Source organism: Clarias gariepinus, chromosome 16 (assembly GCF_024256425.1).
Source record: "Clarias gariepinus isolate MV-2021 ecotype Netherlands chromosome 16, CGAR_prim_01v2, whole genome shotgun sequence".
Classification (NCBI taxonomy): domain Eukaryota; kingdom Metazoa; phylum Chordata; class Actinopteri; order Siluriformes; family Clariidae; genus Clarias; species Clarias gariepinus.
This window is the reverse complement of record NC_071115.1, coordinates 27,687,040-27,706,423: the sequence shown is the minus strand read 5'-3', so window position 1 is coordinate 27,706,423 and position 19,384 is coordinate 27,687,040. Positions and strand designations below refer to the sequence as shown.

The 19,384-nt window shown below is 41.1% G+C and overlaps 2 gene segments (V, D, J or C); both read right to left on the bottom strand.

The window, feature by feature from the left end:
- Positions 1-10,660: 10,660 nt before the first annotated feature.
- Positions 10,661-11,116, bottom strand: LOC128544301 (immunoglobulin heavy variable 1-3-like). The segment is given in 2 exon segments: positions 10,661-10,977; positions 11,070-11,116. Coding segments are annotated over 2 exon segments (363 nt in total).
- A 5,975-nt stretch (positions 11,117-17,091) lies between these two features.
- On the bottom strand, positions 17,092-17,635 carry LOC128544300 (Ig heavy chain V region 914-like). The segment is given in 2 exon segments: positions 17,092-17,405; positions 17,498-17,635. Coding segments are annotated over 2 exon segments (366 nt in total).
- Between the last annotated feature and the right edge of the window lie 1,749 nt (positions 17,636-19,384).

The window sequence follows — 19,384 nt, the reverse complement described above, 5'->3', positions numbered from 1 at the left end:
CAGCGCTCTAACAACATTCCAATCTGAGAAAATTAAAAGTGATAGCTTTAAACTTTAGAGTCAATTAAGAGTCTGAAAAATATTTTAATATTTCAAATAAAAATATCTAGGGTAAGGAAGCAAAAATGTATTACTGCAGATGTTAAATGTAAATGACTTTTAGTGTACGGCTGCAAGCCATGGTGTGTGTGTGTGTGTGTGTGTGTGTGTGTGTGTGTGTGCCAATACAAAGTTATATCTCTATACCACATTGCATAAACATATTAAACAATATGACATAAGCTTTGGGTGAGCAAGTTGCTGATTTTTATAACAATATAAATTTGCTTATTGTTTTATTCAAAACAAGTGAGATGCTGCCCCCTATCTATGAAATTAAATATCCTAATTAAGTGATTGTAGTAAAAAAGCTGTAAACAACCTGTACATTTCATTATATCTCTGGTCAGATTCTTCTAGACACACTCAGTGTTTATAAATAGGAGAAAGTAACCACCACCCTGTAATTTTCCTGCTGCTATAGTTTAATTAATTATTTATTGATTGATATTGATCAATTTTATTACAAATAACTTGACTTAACATTTATTATTATTATTATTATTATTATTATTATTATTATTATTATTATTTGCAGTAGTAGTATTTAATTGGTTGAGAGACTCTTTTTTTTTTCTTTGCTGATTTCTAATTCCTTCTATATTTTAGGTTTTTTGACTGTGAGCTGGTAAACCCACTGCATTGTTGGGTCCATCCTGCATTATTGCTCAATAATAATTTACTGAATAATTATTCATTTCAACTGTTCATTAAATATTCTGTAAAATTTAAAAATTAATAAAGGTTTGAGAATACCATGATTTAAAATGACTTTCAAATGCTTAAAATACTGCTATTTTTATGCAATTCTGTAATAAAGACTAGTTTGTACCTTCGTCAATAATGAAAGCTCTTGAATTTTTATTCCAATAAAGATAAATTTGACTGAGATGTTCATTAGTTGCATTGAGATTATTTCACTCTTTGTCAGAGTTTTTCAACTCAATTCAATTTTATTTGTATAGCGCTTTCAACAAATGTCATTGTCGCAAAGCAGCTTTACACAATCAAAGGAATTATTTAAGTCTGTATGAAACGTGAGTGTGCATGAATCAAAATGAGCAGATTGTTTCTAGTGAGCAAGACACGGGTGACAGTGGCAAGGAAATCCCTGAGATGGTAATAGGAAGAACCTTGAGAGGAACCAGACCTAACAGGGAACCCGTCCTCATCCAATTGTGTTTTAAGCCATCCCTTGGGTGAAACAGAGAGAAGGAATTGATCTGCATTTATACTGTGTGTTAGGTGGCAGTCAGTTCAGTATAACAGTTGATGTTAATTGATGTTAATATGGAGTCCAGGTAGTTATTGGAGACTCAGGTAGACTTGTAGGAAATTCCAGTCTTGAACTATCGAGCAACTGCAGCCAAGTCAAGTCCTCAAAGAAACAGCTGTCAACATCTGTCGAGTCCAGAACCGCCTTGATGGTAGAGTGAAACCATCCACAGACACCAGACGCATCCCAAAGAACAACTGGGCATCCATGCGACGAGAACTCCAACCAGAAGCGGGGCACCAGGACGGCTCAGACAGGTCCGGAGGGCAGAGGGAGTCTGGATCATTGGCAGCCCAGGAACGACATGTGTAGCTCGACAGAAGCAGTAGCAATGTAGAGAACATGGTGTGTGGTGTTTGGACTGGGGTATCCTCTCTCTCTACAGAGACCAGCACATCACAGACAATGATATCCAGATTTGATGCTTGTACTGTATTTGCATATCTGTTGGTGATGGGAGGATTCACATGCAAATCGAATGTTTAGAAATTGTAAAAAAAAAGAAAGAAAGAAAAAGAAAAAAAAGGAAAACAAAGAAAAAAACTTCAGTTCACAAATTACTAGGCATAGTGTAGTGTATAGCATAGTTCTGTGTAGTTCTGTTCTCTTTGGCAGTACAGTGAATTCAAGTTACTGTTACCAACCTGAAGATAATTAAACTATAAACCCTTGATGGTGATAAGGACTATACTTCGGTTCAGAAATGTCAAATAATAAGAATCTATCAAAGCAAACAACTAAAGAAATTGCTGAAATAACTGGAATTCAATTAAGAATGAAAACCCACAATGAAATCATAAGTGAGTGTGATTGGAGATCACTTAAATCACATGGATGCCCCGTGTGTCTCTCTGGGATGCGCTACGTGTCTGGGGATGGTTCTCTCGACCTAGAAGACGGTTCTGGCCTCGACTGGTGTTGGCAGCTGTTTCTCTGAGGACTTGACAGTTCGATAGTTCAGGACTGGAACTTCATACAAGTCTACCTGAGTTTTCAATAACTAACTGGACTTCATATTAACATCAATTAACATCAACTGTTATGCTGAACTGCCTGCCAACTAACACACAGTATGAATGCAGATCAATTCCTGCTTTCTGTTTCACCCAAATGAGGATGGGTTCCCTGTTGAGTCTGGTTCCTCTCAAAGTTTCTTCCTATTACCATCTCAGGGAGTTTTTCCTTGCCACTGTCGCTCTCGGCTTGCTCACCAGGGACTATCTGATCATTCTGATTCATACACACTCACATTCCATACAAACTTAAATAATTCTTTTGATTGTGTAAAGCTGCTTTGGGACAATGACAATTGTTAAAAGCACTATACAAATAAAATTGAATTGAATTGAATTAAATGCTTGGTGAAGTTATATTGTAAAAACTTTATGATAGAAGATCACAGCTATGTTTAATACTAAATGTACAAGCATTTCCACATGCACCACTGGTTGTGTTAGAGAAGACTTTAAAGAGTGGTTTGAATCTCCCCTCATGGATACAAGATATCAGGGTAAAAAATAATGCAACTCTGGACAAAAATAAATTCAATGACATTGAATAAATAAACATGTTTTTTTTTTCCTCACTTGAAGTTTAGAAAAAAGCTTTAGCAAAACTGCAATGAGTGAAGCCCTCCACCCTGAGAACTTTACAGTGTCAGAAATGGTAAAAGTGATAGCTTCATGCAATTATTAATTTTAAATATTCTGATGCTGTGTGTATTTAATAATCATTGATTAAAGGCAGCAATAGTTCTCTAAATGTTATATATGTATGTATATTTTTACATTGGTCCTCAGCGGGAATTTGCTATAAATTGACAGTCTCAGTGTTTAGTGTCCCAGTCTCAGTGTTTAGCCATGTCTGTGGATGAAATATGTTGTATTTGTGTCAATTTAATAGCAAGCTTCAATGTCTAATATTTGTTTTGCTGTATCGCCACCTGCAGATCTTGTGAAAGTTGCACATAAATTGAATGCATTTTTCTCTTTAAACACAATTTTGAGAAGATTTTGTACAGCTCATTAACAGGTTTGAGAGACTCAAGACTTTGACCATGAATACCTGCCACATAAAAGACAAACATTGGTGTATAAAAATTTCCAATTTTTAAACATATACTGTATAATATTCAGCATGAAATCAAATTCAAAGTTTATTTGAATTTGATTTCATTATTTTATTTTTATTTGAATCCGCCACAGCTATAGAAGGGCAACAGCTGCGTTAGCTTTGCTTATAAAAATCCTTAACAATCGTGTAAATCGTTACATAAAAATGTAAAAACTCCTTGTGTTAGTGTGTCTGTGGTGAACGGCAATTTAAGATCTTTATAGCATGGCATTATGTTCATTTACTGAGAGGTTTCATATCATCTTGCTGATTCCTAGGTAAGGAGAAACACCATCATAAAGGAAAATGGTGAAATTGTCTGGGTGGTGAAAAAATGCATTACAACAATTTTAAAAGTGTGGCTTTTAAATGCACCAGAACTTTAATTTGCGGATTTTTTTCTGACTGTTACAAAGCAAAGACATTGGAGACTAGATTTTGAATAATGCTAAATAAAACTCCACCATAATCAACAATTACACACATTCTTAAATCTGGTTATGTGAAGTGTCCATGGCACAAGTGGCTGTGAAAGTTACTACTGTATATAAATAATATGTGTGTCACACGCCAGCCAGATCAACCCAGCACCTCCAGACTCTAAACTCCACTCCAGGTTTTTCCCCTCTCAATGTCACCTGCCACTCAAGCACACCTGAAACCTATTATGCAATCATCTCTAGGCTTTTTAAGCACGCTGAGAGAACCATTTAGTGCCGCAGTATCTTACTCGTGTGCCCCACGTCTATCTTGTAAAGCAGTTTTCAGTGTTATCTAGCCTGTTATCGACCCTGCCTGTTTTTCGGACTTCTCTCTCGTCTACGCCCCTCCTGGTACTTCTGCTGTTATCGGACTGATTAATGTGTATGACCTCGCATGTTCCCGGGATTTCGGATTTGCACTCACGTTTTGGATTTGTTCGCCCTCGCTGCTGGATTTTCGGATATCGACCTCTGCCTGGACAAGGGCGACTCTTCCAGCCGCCACTTCATCTTGCTCGCCTTGCTCGCGAGCACTTCCGCATTCGAGCATTCCCGTATTCGCGGAGAAAAGACACTCGCGGCGCGCGCCGATCTTCACTTTCGCCGAAGAAGACAAGCCACTGCACTCCATTCACCAACGTATACGTGCTAAGCGGACTGACAGCAAAAGAAAAGATCGCTTGCAAGAGCCCGAGAGGATTCCCCGCGTTCGACTTCCGGGATTGTGGAGATCCCCTCGCGTCATAGCCCCGCCTCCTCTCACGTCACTAAAGGCTTCCCCAGTCACCAAGCACACACAGCCACTGCTTCTCTCCCCTGCTCCTGCTGTGCCTGCTACCCAAGCCTTAGTTTATAAAATGAAGGTTAAAAACATTATTTCCCATCATTTAATCACTGTGTGTCTGCTATTGGGTTCATTTCCGTCCAGCCACCTCTGTCCGCCCCTGACAGTATACTGCGGCCATGACGGACCCAGCGGACGCTTCTCGCCACAGACCTAGCTCTCAGGCCAGGCTTCAACTCAGGTCTAGCGCACGCTCTGATGCCCGACTGCGTCAGACTGTCGCCCAGCAGGGACTTTTGATCAATTCCCAACAGCAAAGTCTCCAGCAGATCTCCCAGGCCTTGTCTCAGCTGTCGACTCAATTTCAACAGGTATGCTCTGCCCTTCCTTCTACTTCAACACCCGTGACCCGGCACGAACCTCGCCTGCCCAACCCACAACCATACAATGGCGATCCCGGAACCTGTCGTTCCTTCCTGTCTCAGTGTTCTCTGTCACTGGAGCTCCAACCCTCAACTTTTTCCACCGAACGCTCTAAGGTGGCCTATGTCATCACCCTCCTCACAGACAGAGCCCGTGAGTGGGGAACCGCCGTCTGGGATGCTAACAGCCCTTGCTGTGCCACCTTCAGTGCCTTCACTGAGGAGATGAAGAGGGTCTTTGATCGTTCTTACGCAGGAAGGGAGGCCGCGAGGCAACTGCTGGAGCTTCGCCAGGGTTCTAGGTCTGCTTACGACTATGCCATTGAGTTTCGAACCTTGGCGGCTGCCACTGAGTGGGACGCCCAGGCCTTGTACGACACCTTTTTAAATGGACTTTCGGAGTCTGTCAAGGATCAGTTAGTCTCCCAGCAGCTCCCTGAAGACATTAATGGTCTAATGGATCTGGCAGGGCGAGTAGACGCACGCCTCCGACAAAGACGCCGCGCCCCTGGCCAACTCCAGCCCAGGACCAATAATTCTCCTGTTCAAACCACCTCCAACGGCTCTCCGACCGAACCCATGCAGATTGGGCGAACCAGGATCTCACCGGAGGAGCGACAACGTCGGGTTCAGACAGGGGCGTGTCTTTACTGTGGGCAACTCGGACACCTACGCCTCCAGTGCCCATTAAAAGCAAGGCCCCCCCAGTGAACCTAGGCACACTGGAGGGGGCGTGCCAAGGACAGTCGCCTAAGGACCGTTCACTTCTTCCCGTCATGCTCCTTTGGGATCATCGCTCCCATGTTCTTCACGCTCTCGTCGACTCCGGCTCAGACCAGAATTTAATCAGTGCATCAAAAGTTGAGGAACTGCACTTGCCAACCGTCCCTCTGGCACCGCCGCTGTCAGTCCGCGCTCTCGATGGGACACTTCTTCCCCCCATTACCCAACGGACCGCCCCAGTAACCCTGAGGACATCTGGGAACCACTCAGAGGAGGTATCATTTCTTGTCATGCCAAAAGCTCAAGCCCAGCTCGTTCTTGGACGCCCCTGGCTCATCCGCCATAACTCACAAATAGACTGGCAGCACAACGCCGTCCTTGGGTGGAGCCCACTCTGCCTAGCATCATGTCTCAAGTCTGCGCTCAGCCCCGCTCCAGTAATAATCTCCCCTGAGGAGTTTCCTGACCTCTCCTCAGTCCCAAGTGACTACGCTGATCTCAGAACGGTCTTCAGTAAATCCCGGGCGACTTCTCTACCACCACACCGACCCTACGACTGTGCCATTGACCTCCTCCCTGGCACGACTCCACCACGCGGACGTCTCTACTCACTCTCCCAACACGAAAGAGAGGCCATGGATAAGTACATCTCAGAATCATTAGCCGCCGGCATCATCCGACCATCATCATCACCCGCCGGGGCAGGCTTCTTCTTCGTGTCCAAAAAAGATGGGTCCCTGCGCCCCTGTATTGACTATAGAGGGCTTAACGACATTACCGTTAAAAACCGGTATCCCCTACCCTGATGTCAACAGCCTTTGACCTTCTGCAGGGGGCCCAGGTCTTTACCAAGCTGGACCTCCGCAGTGCCTATCACCTCGTTAGAATCAGGGAGGGAGATGAGTGGAAGACCGCCTTCAACACCTCATCTGGTCATTATGAATATCTTGTAATGCCTTTCGGGTTGGCCAATGCCCCGGCAGTCTTCCAAGCCTTGGTCAACGATGTCCTTAGGGACTTTATTAATGTATTTGCCTTTGTCTATCTTGATGACATTCTTATCTTCTTCCGCTCCATGGAGGAACATACAAGACATGTTCGCCAGGTGCTTCAGAGGCTCCTTGAGAACCAGCTCTTCGTGAAGGCTGAAAAATGTGAATTTCAGCGAAACACTGTTTCTTTTCTAGGCTTCATTATTGCCCCGTCAAAGATCCAGATGGACCCCGCAAAGTTGCAAGCTGTTACCGACTGGCCCGTTCCGACCACCCGTAAGGACCTTCAGAATTTCTTGGGCTTCGCCAATTTTTACAGGCGGTTTATCCAAGACTATAGCTCTGTAGCTATGCCACTCACCTCCATGACCTCAGTAAAGAGCCCGTTTACCTGGACGAAACAAGCAGCTGAGGCATTTCGGGAACTGAAGATGCGCTTCACTTCAGCTCCGATTCTCCAACAACCTGATCCTGCCCTTTAGTTTGTGGTCGAGGTGGACGCCTCAGACTCTGGAGTAGGGGCGGTGCTGTCCCAAAGGTCTCCCGCGGACAACAAGCTGCACCCCTGCTGTTTTTTCTCCCGTCGTCTCTCGCCCACCGAAAGGAATTACGGCATTGGGGATCGGGAGCTGCTGGCTGTAAAATTGGCGTTAGAGGAGTGGAGACACTGGCTGGAGGGAACCGAGGCCCCGTTCCTGGTCTGGACGGACCACAAGAACTTGGAATATATAAGGACAGCCAAACGCCTCAATTCCCGACAAGCAAGGTGGTCCCTATTTTTTTCTCGTTTTAACTTCTCCCTGTCCTACCGCCCGGGCTCGAAGAATACTAAACCGGACGCGCTCTCCCGCCAGTTTTCACCAGTCCAAGATCAAGCATCCGATGCCTCCATTTTGCCCCCCCAATGCCTGGTAGGGGCGGCACTGCTAGACGTCGAGTCACGAGTCAGGACAGCGCTCAACCAGGGACCCGGTCCCCCAGAGACACCAGCAGGCAGGCTCTTCGTCCCAGAGGCAGAACGACCATGTGTCCTGGAATGGGGGCATGGTTCAAGGCTGGCCTGCCACCCTGGGGCGGCACGCACTCTAGCCCTTGTCCAGCAACGCTTCTGGTGGCCCACCATGAGAAATGACATCCGTCGCTTCGTGAATGCCTGTGACCTCTGCGCAAGAAACAAGACCAGCAATAAGCCGCCTGCTGGCCACCTTAGGCCGCTTCCAATTCCACACAGACCCTGGTCCCACATAGCCCTTGATTTTGTTACCGGGCTTCCCGAGTCCGAAGGTTACACCTGCGTCCTCACTATCGTGGACCGCTTCTCCAAGTCAGCTCACTTCGTTCCCCTATCTAGTCTCCCCACGGCCAAAGAGACAGCGGAACTACTAATCATTCATGTTTTCCGACTTCACGGACTCCCGATGGACATTGTATCGGACCGTGGACCCCAGTTTGCAGCACAGTTCTGGTCTGCCTTCTGTAGACTAATCAGTGCCACGCCCAGTCTATCCTCGGGGTATCATCCACAGACTAACGGGCAGACGGAACGGGCCAACCAGGACCTGGAGACAGCCCACCGGTGTATGATATCCAAGGAGCCCCGGTCCTGGAGCCGGATGCTCCCATGGATCGAATACGCCCACAATTCTCTGCCCACGTCAGCTACCGGCCTGTCGCCTTTTCAGTGCTCTCTCGGGTACCAGCCTCCCCTGTTTCCCTCTCTGGAGGAGGAGGTCTCGGTCCCTTCGGCACAAGCCTTCATTCATGGATGCCGGAGAACTTGGCTAAATGCCAGATCAAGGATCCGCCGCACCGTCTCGGCCTTCAAACAACAAGCCGACCGACATCGTTCCAGGGCACCGCCCTATCGAGTAGGCCGAAGGGTCATGCTGTCTGCCCGTCATATCCCCCTCAAGACCATCTCTCGGAAACTGTCCCCCAGGTTTCTCGGCCCATTTACTATCATTAAAGTCATCAACCCCTGCACCGTCAGACTCCGTCTTCCCTCCACTATGCGTCGGATAAACCTGTCATTTCACGTCTCCCAGATCAAACCTCTGGTCTCCTGCCCGCTAAATCCACCCACCCGCCCAGCTCCTCCTCCCCAGGTCATCGATGGTGGCGAAGCGTTCTCCGTACGAAGACTGCTGAAGGCTCGACGACGAGGCAGGGGCCTCCAGTATCTAGTAGATTGGGAGGGCTATGGCCCAGAGGAGAGGAGCTGGATTCCGTCAAGATTCATTTTGGATCCATCCCTCATTGAGAATTTCCACCAACAACATCCCAACGCACCAGCCAGAACGCCAGGTGGCGTCCGTAGGAGGGGGGGTACTGTCACACGCCAGCCAGATCAACCCAGCACCTCCAGACTCTAAACTCCACTCCAGGTTTTTCCCCTCTCAATGTCACCTGCCACTCAAGCACACCTGAAACCTATTATGCAATCATCTCTAGGCTTTTTAAGCACGCTGAGAGAACCATTCAGTGCCGCAGTATCTTACTCGTGTGCCCCACGTCTATCTTGTAAAGCAGTTTTCAGTGTTATCTAGCCTGTTATCGACCCTGCCTGTTTTTCGGACTTCTCTCTCGTCTACGCCCCTCCTGGTACTTCTGCTGTTATCGGACTGATTAATGTGTATGACCTCGCATGTTCCCGGGATTTCGGATTTGCACTCACGTTTTGGATTTGTTCGCCCTCGCTGCTGGATTTTCGGATATCGACCTCTGCCTGGACAAGGGCGACTCTTCCAGCCGCCACTTCATCTTGCTCGCCTTGCTCGCGAGCACTTCCGCATTCGAGCATTCCCGTATTCGCGGAGAAAAGACACTCGCGGCGCGCGCCGATCTTCACTTTCGCCGAAGAAGACAAGCCACTGCACTCCATTCACCAACGTATACGTGCTAAGCGGACTGACAGCAAAAGAAAAGATCGCTTGCAAGAGCCCGAGAGGATTCCCCGCGTTCGACTTCCGGGATTGTGGAGATCCCCTCGCGTCATAGCCCCGCCTCCTCTCACGTCACTAAAGGCTTCCCCAGTCACCAAGCACACACAGCCACTGCTTCTCTCCCCTGCTCCTGCTGTGCCTGCTACCCAAGCCTCAGTTTATAAAATAAAGGTTAAAAACATTATTTCCCATCATTTAATCACTGTGTGTCTGCTATTGGGTTCATTTCCGTCCAGCCACCTCTGTCCGCCCCTGACAATGTGATTTGAATTACAACCAAAACCACTGACTAATCAGATTGGTGAATTCAGTTGTGCTGTGGTGTAATGCAGTGAAAACACTGAGCAATTTACATCACACAGTTTTGTTTCCAGGTCTTGTGGTTTTACAACAATAACTTTAAGTGAACTTTTTCTAATTCCTTTATTTAGTTAAGGGACTAGTCAGGGACTTGTATGAGGGTATTTTCCACATAATATAAGAACAGATTGGAACATGTGCTCTTATTTAACAATACAAAATGTACAGTATGGTCAGTAATATAATGAAGATTTTTATAAAGAGATGTACTGTACATCATCAGGACAGAGGAGTTTTCTGGGTTCTGCTATCTCAAATTGCTTCCATAAATACACTAAATAACAAATGGTTAATTAAATAATTAAACATCACTTTACTGTATACATTACAGCACCTACTAGATAAAGACAGTTATTTCAATCTTAGGAGTATCATGCACAATTTATGACATAGTGTCAGTGACCATACTGAGACTGTACACTCTTTCACTGTACAGGGTTTTTTGTACAGTGATGTTGTTGTTCTGTCTCACTGTGGTTGACGAGCGCAGTAATACACAGCTGTGTCTTCAATCTGCATGTTCTGTCCTGTTAATGTTACTGTGCTGCTGGACGTGTCTCTGGAAATCTGGACCCTGCTTTTCAGTTTTTCACTGTAGCCAGTGCCACCATCACTACATATCCATCCGATCCACTCCAGAGTTTTTCCTGTAGGTTGTCGTATCCACTGTGTACAGTAGCTGCTATCAGTCAATGAATATCCAGACACTTTACAGGTCAGAGTCAGTGACTGACCAGGGGTTACTATCATGGAGTTAGTCTGGATCAGCTCAACACTGTGAACAACTGTTCAAAAAAAAAAAAGAAGATAAAATTATACACATGTAAATGTTGCAAATCGAGGAAGAAAAAGTGTATTATATAATTAAAACCCTTACAGTCGGTGGCTGCCAGCAGCAGCAGCAGTAGGGATGTAGAGATCATGGTGTGTGTTGAAATTAAAAGTGCTTGGCCTTGATTGCTTATATACTGTATATCACAGGGAAGGACATTTGCATAGAGACACTCCTTATCCGAGGAAAAAAATATTTTAATGACTTTTACTACAGCCAAGTTGATTATTTGTATTATTATATCATTGTATATATGTCCTTTAGGTTTTTAGTCCACTTCCTGTAATAAAAATCTATTGTTTGCTAATTCATACCGAGAGAATATTTACAGCTCATAAGGCCATGTGTGAATAAGTTGTTAATGCCTGTTGTGTCATTACACAGTTATATCTGTACAGCACTTCACATAAACAGATTTAAACACGTGTTATTGTTGATTTGGTTTTCTGTTAAGGAGTTTACTTTGCAGTCTGGGGCAGGGCATTGTACTAGTCAAAAGCGAAGACATAACTTTTCAAAATAATTTTTCAGAAAGTGTTCAGAAGGTACTACTTTGCGGTTTTACAGCAGCATAAACTACAACTTTACACATTAGAGAGAGAGAGAGAGAGAGAGTGTGGTGAGGGTCCAACTTTTGATACTGCTGCTATTTTATAGTATACAGTATACTAGCTGTGCCAGTAACTTTGTTTTGTGGAATACCCCCCAAAAAGCCAAATCACACACCAGTCAAATAAGTCAAATAATAAATAGGTATAGTAAAAATGAATTTGTGAATTCCCTGAAATTCTGCATTTCTAGCCTTGTTAAAAAGTTTTTACCAACAGCGATATTATCCAAATCACAATAACAAAGCAAAAATGTTTTGAATTTTGGAATAAACTAAAATTTTTACGTGTTACTATGAAGTCTGCAGAATGAAGGTGTGAGATCACGTTTGTTAATTAGATTTCAATTGCACATTCATAAGTGCGTATTAAAAAAATTACAGCACCATCTGTTGAATTTAAAGATGAAAGTACACATGTATTTTTTTTTATTTTATTTACATTCCAAATCTTCTCTTCCCGTGGGCCACTGTGATTACTTCAAGCTCAGCCAAATACACCAGTGAAAACCCCTTTAAAATTTGCTCAGTAGTGCTCATTTACATGATCCATGCACAAACAAACACACAAGTTTCTAAAAACCATTCTAATGTGTCTTATTATATACTGTATATATATAATATACTGTTACTGTCTCAATGGACACTGTTAAACATTCATGCCAGAACTCAAACTACGAGAATGAAGTGTGCCTTAAATGCTGTATTATTTCCAAATCTGCTAATTAAACATTTGTTTAAATCTGTACAAAGAAGCAATAAATAATGGTTCAAAATAAAGTCTTTAAAGAATGCATTTTTTTTAAATCTGCATTTAAAATTACCAGAACCTATTACAATTATATTATATTGCTATTTTAGAGGACTAACAAAACATTTGTGTCACATCTGAGCCACCTCAGCCCTGGGGAATAAGATTATTATTATTATTACACTGGATTACTGAGCTGCCTCTTTGTCTCCCCCTAGTGTGTCTACGTGTGTATTGCTTTCCCGTTGATTTCTGTTTGCACCAAATTGAGTACACCTGTGCTGTAATACACAGCTGTGTCTTCAGTTTGCAGATTTTGTCCTTGAATTGTTATTGTGTTAGTAGAAGTGTCTCTGGAGATGCTGAACTTATTTTTCAGTTTGTCAATGTAATATATTCCCATCCATCCATATATACCCAATATACTCCCTAAGATTTCCTGCAGGTTGTCGGATCCAAGCTGTACCATATTTTGTAACTGAATATGAAACCTTGCAGGTGATGGAGAGACTCTGGCCTGGCTGGACTGTCTTGGCAGCAGTCTCAATCAGCACTTCACCGTAGATATCTGTGAAGGAAAACACACTGTGATATCTCACACAATAAACAGCATGCTGCAGATTTATTATAATTGTAGTAAATTGGCACTCACAGGAAGCAGCTGCTAGCAGGTGCAGTAGAGATCCACTGTAGAAAACGTGTTTGTTCTTTCTCTTCTCTGTTCTCCAAAGTTTAAGATACCATCACATTACATAAATTGAGTGTTATCCAGCCCTATACAGTCTATGTTGTCTCCTGTGTATGAGTATGCTACGTACTCTGCCTCCTACTTACAGTATGAGTATGCTGCCTCCCGCGTACGAGCATGCTGCCTCTTGCGTATGAAGATACTGTGTATTCTGCCTCCTGCATATGAGTAAGCTGCGTATTCTGTCTATTGTGTATGAGTATGTTGCTGCCTGCGTATGAGTATGGTGCGTATTCTGCCTCCTGAGTATGCTGTCTCGTGCATTTGAATATAATTCCTTTCTCTGCTGCCTCCATGATTTATTTCAATTATCAGAATCTAAACTATGTAAAATACTTAAACACAATACTCTGTTGTAAACATGCTGTATTATTCTTGAATCCGCTGCCTGAACATTTATTTGAACTGAATATTAAATATTTTCTTCAACGAAGGGATTAGTAATGGTTCAAAATGAAAAAAAAAAAAAAAAAGTTTTGAAGAAAGCATTTTTAATAAATATTGTTTAAAATTAACACAAACTATTATATACTCAGTTTGTGTAAGAAAGTAAAGCTTTGAGTACAATCATTATTTCTTATATAGTTTTTGTAAGCGGAATCCACTGTTCTGTATCACTGTGAGAATCTTGCGCAGTAATACACAGCTGTGTCTTCAGTTTGCAGATTTTGTCCTCGAATTGTTATTGTGTTAGTAGAAGTGTCTCTGGAGATGCTGAACTTATTTTTTAGCTTGTCACTGTAATATGTATTCCCATCCATCCATATGTACCCAATATACTCCATAACTTTTCCTGCAGGATGTCGGTTCCAAGCTGTACCATATAGTGTAACTGAATATGAAGTCTTACAGGTGATGGAGAGACTCTGGCCCGGCTGGACTGTCATGGCAGCAGGCTGAGTCAGTTCCTCACTGTGGACGTCTGTACAAGAAAACTCACTGTATTATCTCACACAATATACAGTCTGCTGCAGATTTATTATTATTGTAGTAAATATATATATATATATATATATATATATATATATATATATATATATATATATATATATATATATATATATATAAATTATATTATATAAAACACTCACAGGAAGCAGCTCCCAGCAGGAGGAGTAGAGATGTAGAGAACATGATGTGTGTTGTTTCTCTTCTCTGTTCTCCAAAGTTTAAGCGACCATCACATCACATATATTGAGTGATGTCCAGCCCTGATGCTTGTATTTGCATATCTAATGATGGGAGGAGTTAGTATTTAAAACATGTTTAAAATAGACAAAGCATGAATTTTTAATTTTTGGTGGGAAAAACTGTTTTCTTGATAGATGCCTCTGTTATATTAGAAACCCCACTAACAACACGATAACACATGCATTATTAATATTATATATTATATATATTATATATTATATGTCTTTCCATAATTCAAAATTGTGTTTTACAGCTTTCAGTGGCCACTAAAAACATAAAGAATGATTGGAGCCTTGTTGGAGTCTGTGTGTGTGTGTGTGTGTGTGTGTGTGTGTGTGTGTGTGTGTGTGTGTGTGTGTGTGTGTGTGCCCTGTGATGGATTTGGCACCCTGCTCATATTGTACCCTGCTTTGTGCCTAAGTCTCCTGGAATCGTGCCAGGCCTCTATAACACTGCACACAGGATAAGCAGTATAGAGGAAAAATAAATAAAGGAATAAAAAATAAAATAAATAAATAAATAAATAAATAAGGGACTATAGATAGTGTTTTTTTCTTTTTCTTTGTGCATGTATCTGTGTGTGCATTCCTTGATTTTTCTTACTGTTCATACTATTATTTCATGTTGAGGTCCCAAAGAGTTTGTTCCGTTCATGCAACAACATCTGGATAAATTATTTACAATGTAAATTCTTTTTATCCATTTGTAATTACTGTTAATAGGAAGTTGGTTCATGTTATTAGAGTAGCTTGGCATGTTATTAAGAAGCACTCTCGTTTTGATGCCAGAACAACGACATTTACTTAGAAATTTAGAAATAATAACATAGAAAAATGTCCACATAGTAGAGCTTCCACTATCATTGTGGTAGAAATTATAAAGAACATTTTTGAAGGAGTATCTTTTTACCATATTGCAAGATCATGTATTAAGAAATGTTAAACTGATGCACTAGTTTGCAGTGCATCTCTCTATCTAGTCTGTCTGGTGTGTATAAGTGTCAGACTAAACATTAATCATCTGGTCTGTTAATCATAGTTAGGTAACAACTCTGGACTAAAGCAAGATAAAAAGCAATGCCATTGGATTTACATTGACTGATGATTAAATATTGAATTTAAGATGTGGATGAGATTGGTTTATGCTGCCATTATAATAACTGGTAGACATTCAGCCAATCATAGCATAAATAGTATTTTACGTTTAAAATGCATGAAAAGAAATCTGAGGGTCAGGTGGAATCGGTCTGATGCCACTGATAAAATCAATAATAGGATTGTTATCAATAATGTACAGTTAAAAAGTCTTCAGAATGGAAGGTTTGGTGGTTTACATCTTATTTGGTGGACACTTAATATTAGTTGTAAGTACAAACAATTAAAGTGCAACTTTTTTCTTGGTCATGCCTTAAATTTCTCTTCTCCCCTGATTCTTCTATTTTCTGTGTCTTTTCTAAATGTTTTCCTTTTTTATCCTGTTTCTATTTTCTTTTCATCTTACCTGCAGGCAAAAAAAAAAAAAAAAAAAAAGTGACGAAAAACTGTATCCAGGTCTGACGTTTAGGTATCTAATAAAGTATCCGGAATGACATCTGATGGCAATCCATGTTAATCAAACTGGAGAACTCTGGGGATCTGTGCAGCAGCCTCTTAGAGTTACAGAAACACCAACTTCAGGGTTCTAAGAGAAACTCAGGAACATGGCACTTTAGATTATTTTCAACATACATCCGGATATATTATTGCTTAACAATGCATAAATGATTTTTGTTTAATATTAGAGAAAGCTGTTGTGTTAAGTGTATTTCTATTTTTTTGTGTCTAAACCATGAAGTTTTCTGATGAGGGATGATCACTGAACAAAGAAAACATGTTACATCCTTTCAGAAACTCCCACTTATTAAACAATTCACATTATCCTATACAGAATCCATTAAATACAGTACTAATAAAAGCATTCAACAGCATTTTTGAGGTTTAATAAATAAATAAAAAGAAATAAAAAATAAATAAAAAAATAAATGGATAAGTAATGCATGCCTTGTCCTTATATTTATCCATTATCAATGTATGCTGTGGACAAATGACATCAGATGCCGCTATTATTAATTAGAACTAGCTTAAGGAGTTTTTAAAGGTGTCGGGAATAAAGAGGTAAATTCTGAGTTAGAATGGATGATGTTTATAATAAATTTTTCTGATGTTAGGTTCCTTGCTAAGGGAATTTTCACAGCTCTTGATAAAGTGTTTTTGTACAGCTCTGGAGTCTGTTGTGTCAGAGCGAGTCTTGTGCACGGTAATAAACAGCCATGTCATCAGCTTTCAGACTCTTTACTTCCGTTAGCATCAATGCACTTAATCCACTTAAGTCCTTGTCCTGGTTTCTGACGGATCCGGTGCGTATAGTAGCTGCTCATTATGAGCCCAGATAAATTACAGGAGTGACTGACTCTACAGAACTCTTTATCACAGAAGCAGAGAAGGTCAGGGACTGTACATAAGAATCAGCAAAAAAATCACCATGTATTGTTATGTTGTATCAGGGCAGATTGGTTAATTTTCCTATATAAATCCAGTGAAAAGGTCTTAAACTTACATGAAATGAGTAAATACAGTATAAAAGTCGATATAGGCCACAAAAAGTGGTATTAGGTCACTCATAGCCAATCTAAACCTTTTGGTTCTTTAGGAATGCTCTGCTTATGAAAATGTGAACTTGTCATGTGACTACACCAAGCATGTGTTTTTGTACTGGTGTCTAAGCAGAAGTATCACTGTGTGTCTTTGGCGCAGTAATACACTCCAGTGTCTTCTGTCCTCACGCTGCTCATGTGCAGATACACCTGCATCTTACTGTTGTCTCTGGAGATGGTGAAGCGACCATTAACTGCACTGGAGTAATACTTGCTACCACTACCATCTGAGATAGATGCAACCCATTCCAGCCCTTTTCCAGGAGCCTGTCTGTTCCAAGCCATCCAGTAGCTACTAAAGGTAAATCCCGAGGCGGTGCAGGTCAGTGTATGAGACTGACCAGGTTTAATAATTACTGATTCAGACTCAATCAGTGTCTGACTGCAGGAATCTGAAATACAAGAGTAAACAAAGATTTAAGTTAACTTAAGAAAAAAAGTATAAATGAAGATTTTTTATTAAGAAATCAGTATTAATACTAACGTTGAATAAACATTGCTAGAGCAAAGTAAATAAGAACTCGGCCTTGTCCCATCTTAAAAAATGATTACTGTTGCTGTAAATGATCTCAAACTGCTGGTTCCAGAATAAATGGTTCAAACACAGGGTTCATTTGCATGTCACTCCCACTAGAGACTTCACTGAGGAATATAAATGAAGGGAGAAAAAGAAATCTTACTGTAAGACTGTGTTTCATACTGTTAAATTTACTCATTAGATACTGTATAATGGTATAATGGTAACACTAAACGGATCATGAAGATTTCTGAACAGGGATAATCACTGGACTGCACAAATGTTTCTGAAACTATCAGTTTTAGATGTTTGTCTAATCCGGGTTACCTAATAAAACTGAAATTATTTTCAAAAATAAGACAGAAGACGGCATGGTGGCATACTGGTTAGCACTGTGGTCTTGCACATCTACATTCCAGGGTTCTATTCCCACCTCGGGTCTGTGTACATGCCCTTTACATGTTCTCCCTGGGTTTTGTGGGTTTCCTTCAGGTTCTTTAGTTTTCTCCTACAGCAATGAGATGCAGATTAGATTCATTGGCATTCCCAATTTGCTTGTATAGTGTGTGTGTGTGTGTGTGTGTGTGTGTGTGTGTGCACTGCAATGAATTGGCACCCCTCTGGGATAGGGTCCAGGTCCCCAAAACAGGGCAGAAGAAGCTGAATGTGTATTAAAGAACAGATAGAGATGATTTAGTTTACACAGGCTGCCCTCTTTAGGCAAGAAACAACAGTAACTGGTTCTTGTATTGAGACACAGACTTTTAAAGTGTCCATTGTTTCTTTTTAATTTAAAAGATTAATAACAAAAAAAATACACATTATTAGTTAACATATTATTTTAGATATCGTTTCTTATAAACTAGTTTATATGAAACAGTATAATTTTGGGTCTTTATCACAACATTTCAAATACCTGTGATCACAGCATTTCAACATGGCACATGGCTCTTCATTTAATTACTTATTAGAGACAGAAGAAGCTACTGAATGTACATCGTAAAAAAAAAAATGCTGTTAAAAAAACAGCCACAATCTGACCGTAATGTAGTGTTTTCCATTAAATCAGTAATGTGCTGTAGAAAACAATGTATTTTGGGAAATATTTTTCACTTTTCATCAGTAGTCGTCTGTATTTATTTAATACGGTTTTTCTTCTGTATTTTGCAATGCATTGTTGGTCTAGTCCTAGAAATGCCAGTAGGGCCACTTTAAAATGATAAATATGGTCAAACAGTGTATGGGTCAAGCATTATATTTGTAATATAGTTTTCCCTGTGTGCATTTGGACTTTTTCTTTTTAATATATCATACCAGTCAGTTTTGGGAACACAAAAGTTGTTATTTTGTGCCACAGTTTAAAAAATTTAACTTGTTAAAAAAAAGTGATATACAGTAGGGATGTGAGTTATTTAATGATTGAGGTATTTTAATCTAGATCTGTGTCAAGCATCTCTAAATGTCGGGCATATTTGCTAATGCACTGTAAATTCCAATAGCTTTGCTGACTCGCATATAAATAGTAAACTTTACTCAAAAAAAATTAAAACTATACTTCTTACAAGGTTTTGTTGAGTTACACGTAATTGCAGGGTGAGTAAAACAATTTACTTAATAGTTTTAGTGGTACTTACTTGCAACACATAAGTAGCAACAAAGGAAGCAATGATGTTATTGTACCAGTGAGAGGCAGCAGTGCACCCAAGAATAATGAAGAAGTAAAAAAAAGGGGGAAGAAGAAGCAAGACTTGTGAGAGCATGCGTAATAGAATTTGTGCCTGCTCAGCTCATGAACGGGTGAATTGGCGCCAATTTCCAGATGTTGAAAGAAGCAGCAGGAAGTTTTTAACATCT